The sequence below is a fragment of the Sturnira hondurensis genome, unplaced genomic scaffold (assembly GCF_014824575.4).
Source record: "Sturnira hondurensis isolate 20B ecotype Veracruz unplaced genomic scaffold, ASM1482457v3 Scaffold0007406, whole genome shotgun sequence".
In the NCBI taxonomy this organism is placed as follows: domain Eukaryota; kingdom Metazoa; phylum Chordata; class Mammalia; order Chiroptera; family Phyllostomidae; genus Sturnira; species Sturnira hondurensis.
In genome coordinates this window covers 10,480,959-10,500,386 of record NW_028080037.1, presented here as the reverse complement: position 1 = coordinate 10,500,386, position 19,428 = coordinate 10,480,959, and the positions used below count along the sequence as shown (strand labels likewise).

The 19,428-nt window shown below is 45.9% G+C and overlaps 1 protein-coding gene across 7 annotated transcripts in view; it reads left to right on the top strand.

Annotated features, from left to right (window-relative positions):
- CIT (citron rho-interacting serine/threonine kinase) overlaps window positions 1-19,428 on the top strand; it is a 150,661-nt gene that overhangs the window by 39,911 nt on the left and 91,322 nt on the right. For 6 of the 7 annotated variants that reach the window (XM_037052227.1, XM_037052226.1, XM_037052225.1 and 3 more), the window contains exon 10: window positions 8,630-8,813. In XM_037052227.1, coding sequence (XP_036908122.1) covers window positions 8,630-8,813 — 184 coding nt within the window. Of the gene's footprint in view, window positions 1-7,547; window positions 7,708-8,629; window positions 8,814-19,428 lie in introns of those variants that run through there. The other variant, XM_037052229.1, reaches the window with a different exon arrangement.

The following is a 19,428-nucleotide window of genomic DNA, read 5'->3' as shown; positions in this document are numbered from 1 at the left end:
CCTTTCCTGGGAGAAGATGGGAAGCAGGAAATAGCTTTGCAGAGAGAGCCCATGCATTGGAGTCCATAGCCCTGCAATTCTCACTTGCCAGAAAACCTTCCACAACCAAGCAACCATGGAAATGATTTGGCCAAAGATTCAAAATTACGTTAAGCATCTGGGACTATATTCCGGAGCCAACTTTCCCGTCAGTTCTGTGAAGTGTGGTGATTGCATTTAGGTACATATTCTGAGGGGATGTTTGGATAGAATTAAAGGGGGAGGTTGGCAGGAGTCAAAAAATAGATGAAAGCCTGGGACAAAGAAGAGGAGGTCCAGGTTGTTCTAGCCCGAGGGTTTGGGAATAATTTTCAGTGTCCCACTTAAGAGAAAATAAGCGTGGCTGGCTCTGCTGATCCCTGGTGATAGGAAGAAAAGGTACAGTGCCGATACTTTGGGTTCTGAGACCCACCCTTCCTGTCCCTCAAACTCCTGACTAACAGAGGACACAGAATTGACAGCCAGGCTTCTGGCCAAGATGGAGGCTTAGGTGGAAACACTGTGCCCCCTCCCACAACTGAATTTAAAGACAGCTAAGTTTGAGAAACAAAGACGCAGCCAAAATAGTGAAAATTGAACTGTACAGAAATCCGAAAGACCATTTGGTCCCACTGACCCGGGAGCGGAGGCGGAGGCGGAGGCGGTTGGTGGATCCCAGGTGTGGGGTGGCGACGGGTGGACCCAGTGAGGGTGCAGGGCGGCTGGCTGACTGCGGTCACACATTCGTGCGCAGACAAACCAAGCGAAGGAGCGAAAAGTGAGACAAACCGTCACCACACTGAAGATAAATGAACATATCCATCACCCCCGAAAGTTTCTTCTTGCCCTTTCGTAACCCTTCTCTACTACCCTCCCCCTTCCTTCCCTTGTCCCCAGGTCACGGATACCCCGACACCCTGTGACACACATGAGAACTCCCCCCGCCGCCCAACAAAGCCTTCTCCAAGTCTAAGTGTCAGCAGTGCCACAGCTGAGAAGCCCTGTGCCAGAGGCGTCTCCCCCAGTAGTTATGGGCGGCATGATATGATCTCTGGGGTTTGCCTTTAATGGTCAACAAGCTGCTAACAAGACAGGGAGGGGGTGAGATGACATGAGAATGGGAGTTGTGAGTTGTGGAGGCTGTGTGATGGGCACACAGGGATTCCGTTTTCTACCTTTATACTAATTTTGTGCATGTGAAAGTTTTCACAGTAAAAATTTAAAAATAAATTTAAAAAATACTGGAGGAAAAGGTACTACAGAATCTTGATGGCAGCAAGGAGTAAATCTAATGTGATGTGTTCTTGGGTATAAGTAATTTGGGGGGGTTAGTTCAGGGAAAGTTGTTGGGGTCCAGGGCGAGCAGGTTCTGGGGAATGGAAGCCAGTGAACCAGTTCATGCGCTATTGTTTCAAGTGTGGTCTGGGGGCTTCCATCTGGGCCCCAAACTGGCTATATACAAACCCAACTTTGCGGAGAAATGCAGTCATGCCTAGTTGCAATGTGAAAAGCTTGTCTTTTGGGTGTTGTCTAGTCTCTGTAGCTGTTTCCCAGGTCACTGAGTACCTACATTGAGAAGGAAGGGAAAAACAAGAGCAGAACTAAGCTGTTTGAAATCCGGTTAAAGTGCCATCCAGAAATGAGAGAGAGCATCTCTAAAAGTATAATTCTGTGGGAAAACAGGTTGTTGACCAAAAACTTGATAGTAGGAACACAGCTTTTGCGAAAGGTGAGATTCAGATAAAGTACACAACTCCATCGAGATCTCTTAACAGCCGCCAGAGAGGAAACTACTTAGCTGTTGGCAGCCAGGCCCTAGCATCCTTGAGGTGGATGGATTGAAGCGTACTTTAGTCACTCAGACTTCCTTATTCACTTACTTTGAAGATACATTGTAAAAATTAATCACCAGCCAAATCAACTTTACCCTAAAGTCTTTTTATGACTTGGGAAGCAAAGGGATGGGATAACTTAATTTACTTAATTCTCTTGAGAACTGTATCCGATTTATCTTCTATTTGAATTTCTTCTACAATGTGTTATTTGGATGAGTTATATCTGATCCCTTCCTACCTGGAGGGAAGAAAATAGGGGGTTTGTCTGACACTCTGAGGAATATAACCTGTCGTCATGGGCAAATTACTTATGCGTATTAGTAACTAGCTCTATTTGCCTCTCCCTGAACTTACTCGCTTGGTTCAGTCTCATGAGACCTCTGATACTGGATTATCTTGCTCTTCTTTCTATTGTAAACCGCCCCCCCTTTTTTTCGAGGTGTTCCCATCAACAACAACAAGGAGTTGGTCATTGATATTTTTCGAGTGGTAACAAGTGATGCTCTTGTATGAGTTGTTACACTTTGCCATTTCTTTCTGCAGCCCGTCTCCTGTCAGCCCACACCCTTCTGTTTCGGTTATCACCTCCTGAGTATGGAATTTGTCGTGCTGACTGCTGTCGACTTGTCCTTTAGAGGTTTCTAGCATCCACCTCCTGCAACCATCACTTCTGAGACAACCCTGTCAGTCTCAGGAACTGAGGCCAGCCCCGAACTCTGATACTCTTTCCAATGAACCCTTTCGTCACTCCAGTCCAGGATTCGCCCCTTTTCGAGGTTCAGCCGAGATTTCACTTTCACTTACTTTGTAGCCTCATTACCCACAGCCTCTTGGCTTGGTGTTCTGTGGCTTTTCTAAAGTAGCGCTCTTCCGCACTTCAGCCCACGAAGATACCTTTTAACCAGCTCTTGAAATTCACTCACCTCCATGACATTTTCCTGCAGAAATGCGTAAAACTCACTGCATCCGCATCGGTGAAACTTGCCATCACTCTGTTTATGTGTTCTCTGCTTTTCACATCTACATCTTGACCTCTGAATGACATAAATAGCTTCCACTTACATTGCGGTTCTGTGTTTTGTGTTGTGGGGATTTTATTTTTTAGAGAGGGGAAGGGAGGAAGAGAGGGAGAGAAACACCAGTGTGTGATTGCCTCTCATGCGCCCTCTGCTGGGGACCTGGCCTGCCACCCAGGCATGTGCTCTGACTGGGAATTGAACCATCGATCCTTAGATTCGCAGGCGGATGAATCAATCCACTGAGCCACGCCAACCAGGGCAGCAGTTGTGTGTTTTTGACATGGGTAAATGCGATCACGTTAGTGCCTCAGATTTTAAGGGACTGGAAGAAAGCTAATTTTTTTGTAGTCTTTTAGGTTTGAATAGAGCAACTAATTAGTTAAGTACTGTTTTGTTTTTTTTAAAGGTGCAGGACATCATGGTAGGTAGAATGAAGTTGAAAATGTGTTTGATTTAATACTACCTGAATGCCCACTGTGTTCCAGGCACAGTCCTAATTCGTTACATTTATTTATGTGCCTTTGTCTTTTATGACACTGTGTTGGCTGTTACTCATCTTCTGCTCTGTCGCACACAACTCAGCACCAGTGTTTGTAACCCAAGCGGTGATTAAAAGTCATAGGGGTTTTATATCGGGGCTCAGGTGTTTTTATTTATATATTTCTATATGGGTTTTTAAATATTTATATATTTTTTATGTGTCAGTTGTTCACGACTGAATTGGTACTCTGCATTCCCTATGGTGGCATATGGCGCGAAATAACCCATTAGGTCTAAGAAATGACCCCATCTCTAAGGCTCTTGTTATTCATTCATTTCTCTGAGGACAGACGTGAAATGTGGAATGAGGACAGCCAGGCCCTGCTCTGGGGGCGAGGTGTGCGAGGGCGAATGCAACACCGTCTTTGCCCTCACGGAGCTTGCGTTCCAGTGGGGAAAGGACATGATGAACCTTATAACAAAATTGGAAAATCTTTGTGTTTTTAATATTAATGCCCGTCTGGTATACCGAACAGCTAAAGGTAGGGATCAGGTAAATGGAGCTCCATGAGGCAAGTTAGAAAGAAGTGGTCCAAAGGACGAATCCACTTGGTTCTCCTCTTTGTTTTTATTTTTTGAATATTTTTGAAGGCAATAAAAATTTTGTGTCTCAAAGCTTGTAATAAATGTCAGGATTCAAAAAAGAATTTATAGGGGAGAGATTAACTATAGCTCTTAAAATAGCTCTTTGTTTCTGAAAGCCTTGTTTTGCCGCCTATCTTATATATAACTGGTGGGAAAAAATAAAACCCTCCAGAACTTATGTGGATAAACCCCTGCCACTAAGGAGAACGTACCCTGATGTGACCTCCAGCAAGGCTGATTTATTTAAAAATACATAGGGAAAGATTTTTTTTTTCTATATTTTGGAGTGGCTTTTGCCAGTGAAAAGTAGATCTTTTTCTTTTCTTTTTTTAGATTTTATTTATTTATCTTTAGAGGGGAAGGGAAGGAGAGAGGGAGAGAAATATCAATGTGTGGTTGCCTCTCATGTGTCCCCTGCTGGGAACTGGCCTGCAACCCAGGCATGTGCCCTGACTGGGAATCGAACTGTGATCCTTTGGTTTGCAGGCCCGTGCTCAACCCACTGAGCTACACCAGCCAGGGCTGGAAAGTAGATCTTAATACATGGCTTGTTACTTGTCATTATTGAGTATGGTGAGTATGTGGGGGAGAAATGATGATTTTGTAATACTATATCAGAAAATATTAATACAGGTACTCATTCACATATTTTTCAGACACAACAATCTCCACCTTTAAGGCCTCTTTATTTAACTCATACTTCAAGTAACTTCTTCGTGGCCTGCATTATGTTAGGTGTTCTCTTGTAAGAGGTATTTTCTAGTCATTTAATTACATATCTGTTCAGTAAATATTTATTGGGTACCTACTATGTTCTGAGATGCAGTGTGTGCCTCCATCAATAGACACTGACCCAGTGATTTCAATGACCTACTAATGCCTTTTTTTAAAGCAAAAATATTAGTTTATGAGAATCGAAAAAGGACCGTTTTCCATAAGGTACAAGAAGGAGGAGAATTAGTCCTCCAATACAGATGTGGTCATATATTTGGTGGTCTTTAGACTTGACCAAATTTTACATAATCTTTTTAGAATGTGGCACCTGGATATCCAGCAAGTTCTCTACTCTCTCTTTCTGGTGCTCACATTAGATGTGTATTGAACCTTCTCGTTCTTCATCCCTTGACCTCTCATGTCTGCGCTTTGTCTCTGTGTGTTGCATTCTGTATGAGCATGTTTCTGATCGCAGTGTGCTCGTGAGTCACCTGCATTTCCTGTTGGAATGCGGGCTCTGATTCCCTGGGCGTGGGGCAGACCCGAGACTCTGCGTTTCTCAGTAACTCCTGGGTGATGCCAATGGTGCCAGCCTACAGATCACACTGTGAGAAGCGTGGGTCTGTGATGTCTTCAGATCTGACTGCTGGCTCACTAATTTTCTCTTCCGCTGGGTCTAATCTTTTATTTAATGCTTCCAATGGATTTTTAACTTTAAGTTCAATCATAATACTTTTCACTTTTGAAAGTTCCACTTGATTCCTTTCAAATGTGTGTGGTCCTTTTTCAGAGTATTTTGTTCTTTTATTAGAATTTCTCTTTACTTATACCTTGATAGTAAGTCAAACTTTTTCAATGGTTCATTTGAGGTGGTTCTTTTATCTGTATTTTTTGGAGGGCAAATTTTCCCTATTTTTTTCGTATCTGTTGGTGCTCCTTCATGGTAGTTCAGACAGTCTCTTTTTCCTTGCTCTGTGTAGCTGTTGGTTTTTACTTTCTTATTGGGAACTCATTTCCAGTAGAGATTGTGTGTGTGTGTGTGTGTGTGTGTGTGTGTGTGTGTGTCCTGGGTTGCAAAAGTGTCCCTCTAAGTTGTTCTTTCCTTGCGAAGGCCAGTGCCCTAAGTACTCAGTGATCCTGGACCAGTATTGATGCTAATTTCTTGCATTGTGGTTCCCACACCATGCAGGATACTGTGAATGCAGACGCTCTACCTGGGATTACAGTTTTAATAGCCACACTGTTTCTTTCCCCTTAAAGGGCCCTGGTCAGGGGTGAGCATCCTCATCACTTTCTGGTGGGTAGACAATTTCCAGTTCCTTCTTTTCTCTTTGGCTTGAGGCTGTGGCTCTTTTCCCTGCCCAAATGATGTGATCCTTAGAAGCTTTTCTTTTCAGAGTTTATTGTTGTACTCAATTGATTACCTCTCTGGAGGTTTACAGCCCTAGTTTTTAATCTGTCCTGTGACTATCTCACTTGTTATCAGCTGGTATATTTCATGTTGACTTCTTTTTATTGAAGACGGGCCCTTTTTCTAATCTCGACCACATAGATTAACTTTGAGCATGACGGAGTTTTAAAGAGGAGTCTTACTTTAGAGTATGGGATCACTAATTCTAAATCTTACTTCACAAAGGGTGGCTTCTACCCCTGTATCAATCATACTTCTCACTCAGAAGTGGGATTCTATCTTAGTCTCCTACAGATAGATTAGTATATAGTGGAAAGAAAATTAAACCTCTGTTATGAATTAAATGACATAATACGATTAACGCAAATAGCCATAGGAGTGTGTCGGTGACGTGTGCAGGAAGGAGGAATATTCGGTTTAGACCGCATCTCACCAGACTTCAGTGCACGTGGCCTCCGCGATAAACACGTATCTCGTGGGAGCAGTAACGGCAATAGCAGGCAGTCTTGGTGGAGTGTTCATGCTGAGAACTGTGCGAGCATTTTACATAGTTATTTTTTACCTAAACCTCCCAAGAGCCCTTTGAGAAAGTTATCTCTGTATTGAAAGTGAGGCTCAGAGGGGTTCAGTGACTTTTCCAAGGTCACAGAGCTGTGAAGGGGTAGAGCTTGGATTCACTCAGGTTGCAAAGTATGTCCCATTAACCGCAATGATTCCATATTATTATCCTCTGCAAATCTCTCTTCATACATTTCTTCAATCTTTATCTGAGTTTCCTTATTTTGGGATGGAAAACCTTTTGATACTGATGAAACGTAATTATTAAAAAACATTTTTTTTTTGCTTAAAAAAGGTATTGGTATTGGATAATTGAAATCAGACTGGACCCGAGACTGTGTTGACGGAAGTACACATGGGAAGTAGGCTGAAGCCTTCAATTTCATTTTTCTTTCCATCAGCTAATGTTAAAAGTATTAAGCAAGTAGATTCCAGTACTAACAGGGAAGACTTCAACTCTCCTGAGAGCCTGGAGGTGTTAAGTGAGTTTCTGGCCGTGCACGTTTTACATTTTCAGTCTCCCACCTCATCTCAATACACCTGAAGCTCTGAGAATGCTCATTTGTGCTTCCTGGGAGCAGCCAGACTCTTTCATTCTGGCTTCATCTCCTGCCCCCTCCACATCCCTGCACCACCCCATTGACTTCCCAGTGTTGCTTTCGATTTACTTGTCCTCGGGGAACTTTGGAAACAGCCAGAAGCTTTCAAGTCTGTAAGTAGAAAACAGACTGCTCAGACCTGGCACACGGCTTGGTCCAGGAAACAAGGAGTTAAAAAAGAAGTCTGGACTGTGAAGGGCCGTGACAACTGTCCTAGGGGGCGCTCTAGCAAGCCCCGGCAGTGACTCATGCTGCTCTGTCACTCAGATCAGCATTGGCCCCTGCCACGCAGTTGGCCAGGTGGGGTTACAGCCACGGTGGAGCATGCACAGAGTGGGGAGCACGAAGCCTGCACTGCGGGGGATGTGATACCCAGCTCACCGACTCGCTGGGCTGGGCGGCCACAGATGCTTCAGCCTGCAGCCATGGTAACGCTTCTGGCCGGCTACACCCCTGGGAGCCCACCACCATGGGCAGCTGCCTGGTGACTGATGGACGAGTTTCCACCTCCCTGACTGAGAGAGTTTAGTAGGTCTGCAGAAGTGGAGAAGATGTAAGAGCCCCCTAGCCGGGAGCCGTGCCTTAAGGAGGTAGGCACTCGTGTCCTTCGGCTTGCAGGGTGCTGTGAATCATCAGGAAGAACTTTATCTGCCTGGTGTTTCGTTACGCTGATTACACTGTGGTGGGTTCGGAGGGCTTGCTTGAACTGGGGAGGAGGGGGAATGAACTAAAAAAAAGTGGCTAATAAGAGCTCCAAGTCTACTCATCTGGATATGAACGAGCGAGACTGCAGTGCTGTCCTAACATGAGTTACATACCTCCCAAACCCTCCTTTCCGTTCCTCCCTCACATTCCGGTTAATCCACAAAACGTAGAAATTCCATCTTATGCCAGTGATTAGCACGGAATATTAATAACGTAGACCTGTCTGGAAGAGCAAGTGAATAGGTTTAGGTCATCGGGCATGCTGGCACCAGCTGGATTATGCTCCGTAGGAGCTTTCTGGAAATATCAGCGATGAACGATGAGCAGCAATGAGCAGCTTGCTCACAGGAGTTCCCCAAGTGCTTCTTTTTTTCCACCAAGTGACCTGTTTGAGTTTATCCTTCAGTTTATCCCAGCCGGAAAAGCAGCCTGTCTGCGGGTGGGTGGCCATGTTGGCAGAGAAGGGGTTAATCTCTTGTTGCTGGAAGAGCCCGGGCTGGGGCTGCCTGAGCGAGCTAGATTGAAAGCAGGCGCTGCAGTGCCATCGCAAACGCTGAAGGAGTGAGGCGATTTTCTCTGCAACAGTGTGGAATCCGGCTGAATTTTTCTCTCTCCCCTCCTTTCTTCTTGTTTTTCTTTAACCAGCTCCTCCCCCCTTCGTTCCCACCCTCAAGTCTGATGATGACACCTCCAATTTTGATGAACCAGAGAAGAATTCGTGGGTTTCGTCCTCTCCGTGCCAGCTGAGCCCCTCCGGCTTCTCTGGTGAAGAACTGCCGTTTGTGGGGTTTTCCTATAGCAAGGCACTGGGGATTCTTGGTAGATCTGAGTAAGTGAGAATTTGACTTTCTAAGGGACCTGCATTGATGCAAGGCGTAGAGAGCCCAAAGGTGGTGGTGGTGGTGGTGGTGGTGGTGGTGGTGGTGGTGGTGGTGGTGGGTGGGTGGGTGGGGGGAGTGCAGCGGAGGGAAGCTGTTAACCAGCCTGCACTGGGAAAGCAATTTACCTGTTTGGGCTTTGGAGGGCTGGGCTGTTAATATTCTCGTTTTGCTCTGTTTAAGGTACCTCTTCCTGTCTGCAGCATCATAATTGTCAATTGGGTACTTTGGGTTAGTTTTTCAGTCTTCGGTCTTCTTTAGAGGACGTGGTAGGGAATATCTAACAGGGCAGACCCTTGGTGGGAGGAGAAATGTGCAGGGTTAGATGGGCTGTCCATCTGTGTATCTCCCCACCTAGGTGTCCGTCTCTTTCTCAGGTGGGTGGATCGAGCTTGCTGCCTTGGCAGTGTTGAGGGGAAAAAAAGTAAAAAATGTATCTTAAGGTTTCCTGATGGGTTTTGCTGAGCTTCAAGTGGCTAAGCGGAGCTCTTACTGAGAGAGGGTGCTCAGCTCTGCCCAAAGTCTGTCCGAAGATCAGGCTCTGGCAGCCGAGCCTCTCTGAACTGGCAGCTGAGAAAGCCCCATTACTGTGAGCCCCCGGGAGGGAGTGCGGTGTAGCTGTCACTGATCCCCAGAAACTGGGCTTCACAGGGGCAAAACGGAGCAAACCAGGAGACTGGAAAATGGAAGTGTAAGTATTACTGTAAACCTCTTGACATGATAACGTCTTTCTCCATCCTTGAAAAAGCTAATGAAAAACGCATTAGCATGGCACTTGGGATTGGAGGGGCCTGGCTTCCAGCGTCTTGGAATTTATCTAAAATGCAGTAGCGCCTGAGGATGTGGGAGCTCGGTGCCTTGCTTCGTCCTCATGATCTGATGACATTCTGTGTTCAGAGGTGTGAGTTCTCAGGCGGGTCTTGGGCCAGCTGTGTTATTCCTCCGATGCCCTGGCTTCTTCACTTGGAGACTCACGGGGTAATGTTGGGCAGTTAGTTGCTGTCCACTTAGGAGACGAACAGAATTTGATTTTCTCCTTGGCAGCACTCATTCCCCATTTGTTGTGCTTGTAGCTTAGATATCAGTTTGAAGGGATGTCATGTTGGTTCTTGGATGGTGTCTCCCCTTGGGTTCTATTTTGACAGTAATGTTCCTGAAAAGATTTCAGACTATTGCAGAGAATTAGGCACTTGACATGAGCTGCGTTGAGGGCTGTGATTGAATTTGAGCAGATTTTTATTTAGAAAGATGCTGAGATGGTCCTTCTCTCCCTCCTGCCTGGGGGCTAGGTGTAAAATTCGGGGTCGAATTTTGGTAGTGTTGGCTGTGCCTTTCTGGCTAATTTGCTCTGCAACCCCAAAGCAATCTGGGTGATGGCAGGAGAGGCAGAAAGCTAACTAGCTGTTGAATGTGCCATAGAAGAGATTCGAAAGGGCCCAGTAGGGCTGCGAGGTTTTGCGCTGGTGTTGAAGAGCAGGGCAGAAGTGGAGGCCGGATGTGAAAGGGTGCATGGTTGGTGGACAGCTTAACCTTGACATATGCAGCACACTGAAGGTCACAGATCAGACTGGAAGGAGGCGCGTGGAGAGTTCTGGTTCTGGTCAGTAGTGGGCTGGCCGGGTGAGCATGGAAGCTTGCTCAGTGCTCATCAGCGATCTGAAAAATCAGAGAGGGCTCAAGGGATTAGATTTTAGGGGCAAAGGCAGAATGAGATGGGGCACTCTTAGGCATGGCAATTAATCTGAACCAGTGTGTGGTTAATTGCTTATTTTTCAGGAAGTCTGCAATGGCATCTTTCTGCTTCTCACCCAAAGCTCAGTCAGGGAGCTCTCTGACAGGGCATCTCAGTGTCAGGGCCCAGGCACTTGGAAAATGTTTGTTGATTTAATTTACTCATGATCCTTTCCCCCAGCTTGTGTTTATATTGCTCACTGTATTTGAAGATACACTGTTTCACTTTTGGTAGTTCAAAATATGTTTCTAGAGCATAAAACGAGCTTCTGTCCGTTCTCCAACAGAACGCTTAATAAGATTCTCATAAAATTAAAAAAGTCCATCGGGAAGATGGAATTGTAATACCTGTTTGAGAGATGACTTTAATGCCCTTTCCCTGCCAAGTTGGGTTTGGAATGAGGTTTTCTTTCATCTTATGCCCTTTAATGAGATCTTGCCTTCAGACTTGGCTCTTCTGCCATGGGCAGCCCTATGGGCAAAACCTACAAAACCGTTTTAGAAATTCCCCCCACCTGTTGGGTGTAGGTGACCCTGCATGTACTGGAGTGTTGTTATTTAGAAATTCAATAAAAGAGATGCAGTGATGCAATTACTTAGAGTCCCCTGCAGTTTTTTTTTCTATGTGTTTACAAAATTTCATTTGGAGATGGGGGAGGCATTTCCTGGGGTACCACCATCGCCTCCAGGGACATGGTGCTTCTTCCTGATTTCTCCTCCTCTCCCTGTTTTCAGCATCACAGGTTTTTATTTACACACATCGATTACCTGTGCTGTTACTCACTCTTCACACCACCGAGGAGACTGCAGATGTTGCTCTGCTGTGCTGGGTGAATTGACCCCAGATCTGCTACCGGTGAACTGAATGAAACGTTTAGAGGTGGAACTGAATGAACGAGGACTTTTCACAGAGGCTCCGGCAGTGATAATGGTTTTAATTGTTGCGATCGTTTGTTAGAATCCCTTTTTGGGCCCCAGACTGTTTCTGAGCAAGCCACTGAGTGCATCATTCTCTAAAGGTTTAATAAGACTCTTGATTTCAGCAGCCGGTGTCTGAGCTTTAGTGGGAGTTCCTTGCAGCCTGAGTTGGAGGGAGTGGGAGAGATTCTGCAGAACTAATTTTGGTTGTCTTTGGGGTGGGATTATGGCGAAGTTGGTTGGTGCTGGAGAGTGGGTGAGTATCCTCGATTTCTTTTTAACCAGCAGTAACCCAAACCAAATCCCCCAGGCTCTGAATGCCTGCTGGTTCCTGGGAGCTTCTCTTTGCTTGAATTTCATCATAGTAGGGTAGTAACAGAAGTCAGTACGTAAAGGTTTCAAAGTACAATCCGTCCTAGCTCTCTTCCGTCCCCTGTCAGCTGGGCATGCTTCTTTAGGTCCCCTCTTCCCCTGAGATCTGAGATACTGCCTCACTGAAGCTCTCACTGAAACAGTGCATCTCTACAAACCTTTACTCTCGTCTCCGGAAGGAAAAAGCCAGTTGGTTTTATATTCTGTATCAGTTTTACATGGGCTGGTTTTATGCTTTTGGAGAAGTTGGAAATCTCAGAGGAGCAGAGGATCCAGAGACTGGAATCGGTGGGATGGCAGCGTGAGCAGGCTGTGTCTATTAGGACGGGGTTCACCCTTTCCTTTGGCTCAGGACTTTCTCCTTTCTTTTTGGGTGGGTCTGAAAGTTTTCGTTTTGGAGCCAGCCACCTAAACGCTTGGGGGGAGGGGTGCGGAATGAAAAACGGCTTCCATCATCGCCTTCCCAGGGTTTTAGAGAACCGGTTTTTGGTGCCTCTTCCTCTACTGGGGTCTCCTTGCGTGTCATTTTCCTCAACTGCAAAGTGGGATAATAATAATAATAATAATATCTCCTCTTAGGACTGTTGGGGGGTTACATGGAGCATTTCGAGCCCTTGGTCTAGTACCCGGCACACTGAAGTCTCAATAAATGTTCACTTTTATTGTTTTTGTTATTACTAATACGATATTCTATATATGCATAGTGTCCTATTTATGCCAAGAGGATATGGGAAGAGTTCAGCAATAATTAAGTGGTCCAAAGTTATGTCAGAGCAGAAACCCAGCTTCCTAGGCCCTGGAAAATTTCTGCTCTGGAAGCTTAATGTTCTGACCAAACACAAATGAATATGCAGTTGTCAAATACCTGGTAGCCAGTGGTTGTTGGGAGGGGGTGGACTGGGGGGTAGAATTAGAAGGTTCAATCCCAGAATGGGTTTCTTGGCATCGAGTTGTACACGTCAAAGCATATATGTGTGAAACGATTCAGGGAAAGCTAAGCAAACACCTTCGCTGCCAAATACCACAATACCAATTGGACATCTGTTTTAGGAGAGTGAGGCAGCATCCAGTGCGGGGACACCAAATGGGTAGTGCTGGTCCAGGATTCTTGCCAAATTACAGTGATGACCGTTGTTGGAATGTCTGTCCATTTCCCCTGGTCAACTCTTGTCACAAGGGCAGGGCTGGGTCGCACTCCCCCTGCTTCTCCTGGAGCCGTGGACATGGCGGACCCTCATTCAGTGTATCAGAACTAAGTTTATAAGCGCACTAACCGAAAGTAAAATATTTGGCCTGGTGTTTTAAGGGACAGGAATTTGGATGAGTGGACAGGAATGTAGTAAGAGTTTCAGGTGGGCAGAGAAATAACAACAGCTCATCCTTACAGAGTATCAGCCCTGTACCAGGCTCTGTGGCAAGCACTTTACCCAGATGAACTCATTGAAACTGCACAGCAGCCCACAAGGAAGGTGTGATCATCAATCCATTTTACATACGAGGAACCTGGGCACAGAGAGAGCAAGTAACTTACCCAAGGCCACGCAGCCCTGAGTGGCTCAGCTGGGACTGGAACCCAGGCAGTGTGACTGCGGAGTCTCTTGGCCACTGTGCTATCCTGCCAAGTATAAATGCCATAGATAGGAGCAGCTGGGAAATTGGTGTGACACCCTCAGGTTCCCATGCTGGTGTCAGAAGTGGAGAGTGACAAGCAGCAGTGTTGGGACAGGGCGGGGCGGGAACCCAGAGGAGGTCTAAGTGCTAGACAATTTTGTTTTCAATCTCTGCAAGTTTAGTGAGTAGGAGGCCTGTGTAGCTCTAGGATTTTTTCTGATTTCTTCTTCTTCTCATTTAGAGGCTCTTCCCTGGTGTGTGTGCGTGCCCACACGTAAACACAGGCATATATCCCGTATTTTTCGGACTGTAAGACATACTTTTCCCTCCTGCAAATTTGGGAGGAATAATGCTTGTTAATGCCGCTGTTGAGTTCTGTTTACATTTACATTGGTGAAATATTATGTTGTTTATGTTATTAAATATTTTACCACATTTTTTTAGCTTAAGAAATGTTTTTCCTATTTTCCTCTAAAACCTAGGTGCATCTTATGGTCTGAAAAACACGGAGAGTTCTTGTTTTCTAGACTCTGAATTTGGCCAGGACAGGGAACTGCGTGGGTCTTGCTCTTCACCGTACCTTCAGGCTGATTGCACACAATGTTGCTCAGCGAGCATTTGGTGGATCGATCCACATGGTTTTTATGGCAGCTCTCCGTTTGTTCACGACGCTGTGGTCCGTGCAAATTCAGACCCACACTCTATACTTCCGAGCTGCTGCCTGTCATCGACCCTGGGGTGGCTTATTCCAATGCAAGATAATCTGAACTCTCCAATCAGTCCAACTTCCTTCTTACCGAAATGTTTGGGAGGGTAGGGGATCTTCTCTTAAAAATTGTCTTCCTTTCCAGGCCCAGGCCCAGTCCTTGAGCGTACTACTCCCAGATCCCTATGGCAAAGAGCTTCATCTGTGTTTTGATTTTAAAAAATAATAGTCAATAACAGAATGTGCCCTAGTACACGAAGGTATGCGTCCCCTGTACTTCCCAAATGTGTTAAAAACCATAAGCAGCTCCTGCCCGTGGTCCCTGCCCTAAGTTGCCCTGTGTCGTTTCCATGCCGCCGGTATCTGGACCAGATGTCTAACATTCCCCGCTGTTGTGTTCTCTCCTCTTGATCGTTCAATTTCTCCTTTCTCTTCCTTGAGCACATCTTGTTCTGCTTGCCTTATTCTGTTCTCTATTTAGACCGTGCATGCTTGCCTTGTAGGCCTGGCAGGACCGTTCTGCCTCCTTCTCATTTGTCTTAAAGATACCTTTAGGAAATCTAGTCCAAACCGGCCCAGCCCAGTCCCGAAGATGAGGTTCCAAAAGATCTGTCAAGTGTTGTTTTTTTTTTTGCTGGCCTACACAGGCTAATTTGCATGGTTGCCTTGGATCCCCTAAGAAGACAGTAATTGACTAAATGGCGCTATATGTTCCCAAGCTGTGCGCCAGTTTGGCAACTCTTCCCTTTGCCTAAGTGAATCTCTCCCAGTTCTCTCTGTTTTACTTATCTTTTGTCCCCTGCCCTCACTCACCTTCGTTTCTCTGGCAGAAAGAACAGCTTACGCTCAGTGCCCCCTCTCAGCCTCTACAACTCTACGAAAATTACCGCCTCAGAAGCTGCTAATTGTGCCAAACCACCAAATCCAGTGATTTCCACTTCCCCACGTGGTACCGTTAATTGCCACACTTGTGTTGAAATGTTCTACTTTCTTCTGGAAACTTGGTTTCCTTTCTAACTCTTCCCATTCCCATTCTTTTGTGGCTGTCGTCTCTTGTTCCAGGCCCTTAAATGTGCACACTATTCTCTGAAGTTCTCTCCTCGCTTCTCTTTTTAGCCTGCTCTTGGGATCTCATTCAGTTCCTTGACTTTAACTCTCCTTGCCCCATGGCCTCCCTCCCAGAGTGCTCTGCGTTCATCATTGCCAGAATACCCTACCAGTCCTCTGTTACCTCTCAACACAGACAGACTCACTCCCTCACCCAGTAAGCCACTAGGTGCTAGTTTGGGCTTCCTTGTTTCATTTAAGAAACTGCCACTCTCCCTACGTTTCCAGAAAAGAAAGCAGAGTCATCTTAAACTCCCTTCTACCTTCCCTGCCATCCCATCAGTTGCCAAGACCTATAAGTTGTGCTTCTAGGATGACAGTTGTGTCTGTGCCCATCTTTCTGTCCTCACTGCCACCCGTCATTGACTTTTGCTTGGACTGCTGCAGTAGCCTAACTTATTCTTCTGCCTCCAGTTTGCCTGGCTCTAATCCATTCTCCACAGAAGGTGGAATTCTTCCAGCTCAGGGGTTGGATGATGTCATTCTCCTGCTCAGACCTTCAGTAGTATCACAGTGTACACAGAATTAATGGCACTCCTGTACTTGGCATTCAGGCCTGCTACGCCAAGACCCCAGCCTGCCTTTCACTCGTAACTCCTTCGTGTCCCGTGTGTCCAGCCAAGCTGCCCAAGCTCTTTGAGGACTGGGGCTGTGTTTCCTACCTTATGGCTTGCTCCTGGCAGGTCTTCAATGAACATTTGTCAAGTCGAATTAGACTAGAGTGGCCAGGGATTATACCATTTTCTCCTGCACAGTTTATATAACTGCTAATGAGAACTGTCATCTGCTGAGTACTTCCTGTGTGCCCAGAACTATGTCGAGTGCCTTACGTGCATTATCTCATTAAGCACTTACAAGAACTACTTATTCACCCAGAACTATGCTGAATGTCTTACATGCCTTATCCTGTCAAGGATCAGTGTAACTCTGTGAAGGAGCTGGTATTATCCCCATTTTACAGGTGAGGACACTGAGGCTCAGCAGTGTTATTTTTTCTGAAGTTTTAGAGGTAGTTATAGACCTAAGACTTACACCAATAGCTGGCTGCTGCCAGGACCAGTCTTCTCTTCTGCCTCTAATAGCCATGACTTAGCCAGATTATGCAGAACCTACAGAGTAGCCTAAGAATAACAACGGTGAAGGGCTGACTTTACCGAGAATTCACTCTGTACCAGGTGCTGTTCTGAATGCTTGACGAGCATTCTCATTGAATCCCAACAACAGCAACCCATTGTTTTAAGGATAAGGCAAGTGATGGTCAAGAAGCTTGGGTTACTTCCTAAGTTTCACACACCTTGCCTGCGGCAGGGGATAGGCAACTTTTTCAGCATTTAGTGTGGAGCCGATAGAAACGTTCTTTATTCTTTGGAACGAACTGGAGCACAGCCTTTGGCGTCAGAGAGGCATGGGCTCAAGTCTGAGCTTTGGCACTTGCCGGCTGTGGGAAGCCCTCTCAGCCACAAGTCCCTTTTGCAGAAGCGTGGGCTGTAATAGTGCCTGTCTGTGAGGGTTGCCGTGGGGACACGGGGAGCCTCCAGTGCGAGCACCCGGAGCAAAGTGTGTGTTGGCTTCATATTTGTTATTGTTATTTAGGGGTGAGGATGGGCCTAAAGGGGCCTACAGCTCTCTTCTTCCCTCCTTCCGCTTTATAAAGACCTCTTGCTGGTTTCTGCCCACTGAGAGAATCAGACTCCATGCGGGGTGCCTGACAGATGTCCTAATACCTCCATTCAGTACTGCACTGTGAAGGGAGTCTGTGGTATGTTGGTTAAACCTGTGCCTCCCATAAAACATGCTCAGTGCTCTGGTGGGTTCCGTTTGAAGTGGGGTCTGAAGCTCAGTGCTGGAGAAGAAGAAAGTGCACTGTGCCCAGCCTGGATGTCACCATCCCGGATGTCACCACCCCACCCCCTTTCAAGTGCTTGAGTATGGAAGAGTGTGTGTGATTGTGACATTGCTGTCCTGTGCAAGGGCCAGAAACATATTTTTCGTGCCAACATGGATTGAAGGTATTGCTTGTTGTTGGTTTTTGTTTGTTTGTTTGTTTTGGTCCCACTGTGACCTTTGAACTGAGGCTACCCAGGTCACAGATGTTCTTGGTGCATCATTCACTTATTCATTCACTCACTCAGCGAATGGATTGTTCTTGGCCTTGGGGCCTAACTATGAAAAAGGCAGACAAGATTCCCTACCTCCGGAAGCTAGCGTTCTGTTGGGGGAAGACAGAGGATGAGTAAGCCCATAAATAAGAAATTTTCAGATGGTGATTGGGGCTTTGAAGAAATCAGAGCCTAGATGGGGAGTGACGGGGAATAACCACGCGCCAGGTCAGGACTAGCCTGGGGGTGTCCGGGGAACAGGAAGCATATTAGGGTGGCCACAGCTTCAGGATGCAGAGGGCATGTGGGCTGAACTGAGGTAGGGGAGGGCCTTTAGGTTTGGATTTTGCTCTTCAGAGGATCCTTGACTTATGATGGTTTGGTGGTTTGACTTAGGATTTTTCAACTTTCTAACAGCGTGAAAGCAGTATACACTCAGTAGAAATCGTATCTTGGATTTTTATCTATTTCGAGTACAGTGCTCTTCCCTATGCTGGGTAGCAGCATCGAACTGCAGCTCCTGGTCAGCTATGAGGTTGTAGGGGTAAACAACCCATGTCCTACAGTGTGCTGTGTTGCCATCAGGTTTTTTTTTGTGTATTGAGCTCTGAGGACATTTAAGGGAGGCTAGGCTAAGCTATGAAGTTCGGTAAGTTAGGTCTATAAAATGCATTTTTGACTTATGATATAGTCAAATTAATGATGGGTTTATTGGGACATAACGCCATCACAAGTCAAGGAGCATCTGTAGTTGCAACGAGCAGGAAGGCTTTGCAGGATTTTGAGTAGGGACGTGGAATATCCAGTTCTCATTTTACAAAGGGCTCCTCTGATGTTGGGTTGTGGATAGTAGGGCCGAAAGAGTTAGATTCGGGAAAGGAACAGGTTATTGCAGCCACCCAGGCAAGAGGTGGAGGTACACCAATGAAATTAATCCGCAAAGCCAGGCACTGGCTTAGAGGTGGGGACTGTATTAGAGGTGACATGAGAGGCTATGTTTTTATTAATAACATTCTTTTTAATAAATGATTCTTGGGTTACATATTAATCATTCCAAACCAAATGCTTTTTTTCAGCTGGAGACCACTGCTGGTTGTGTGTGTGTGTGTGTGTGTGTGTGTGTGCGCGCGTGCGCGTGTGCCAGGGGATGCTCCAAAGCCAGCGGGACTCCGGAATTCTTTAGACCAGCAGCGTTTCCGATTTTTCTATGTGCTCATGATGGACACCACTGTGTATTTTAAGTAGGTTTATAAAGTTAGTTCATAAATTTCAGAATGCTCAATCTTAAAAGCCAGTATATTTTTGTAGCAGAATGCTGATGGTTTTTTAAAATTTTCCCACCGTGTTACATCTTGCAGCGGCATGTATTTTTAGTGCCGTTGGCCACAATTAATGTAGGGCCCTCAGCTGAGCTAATTTTGATTCCCGTGTTTTAGCCTCCAGCATCCATTCTTGGTTATCTCCTGAATATCTGTGATTTGCGACACATGTGATCTGTGATTTGGTGGCATCTCTGCAGTTTTGGATCCTCTTTCTAAGGGAATAAATGGACGGCTTGATGCTCAAGAGTGATCTCCATCACTGCAGCGGTGATTAGACAGTGCTTAACACAGGTATAGACTGTATACCCTTTTGTTAGGAAGGCTTGTGAATACTTGGTATTTTGATATGAACTGTAACTTTATTAAGGGTGTTTGGGGAGTTCCGTGGGTTATTGATAGATATTGGGAAAACGGCATTTTATCATTTTTACTTGAATGTTGAGGCTCCATGTACAGCGATTTTTAGGTCACATCTAACACGTTTTTGAGAAACACTCCTTCCTGCGGCAGCAGCGCCAACCAGGCCCAGCCTTCCCTCTGTGTCGCGTGCCGCTCCCTCTACGGATGCTCTCCGCGTCCCTCTCATTATAAAGCAGATGTGTATCAGAGAGAGGTGTTGTTTTCAGAGTAAATTTTTCTAGAAAATAGAAGCCGGCAAAAAAGGAAAACCCAAACTTGTGTTCGTGCTCCAAGAGACAGC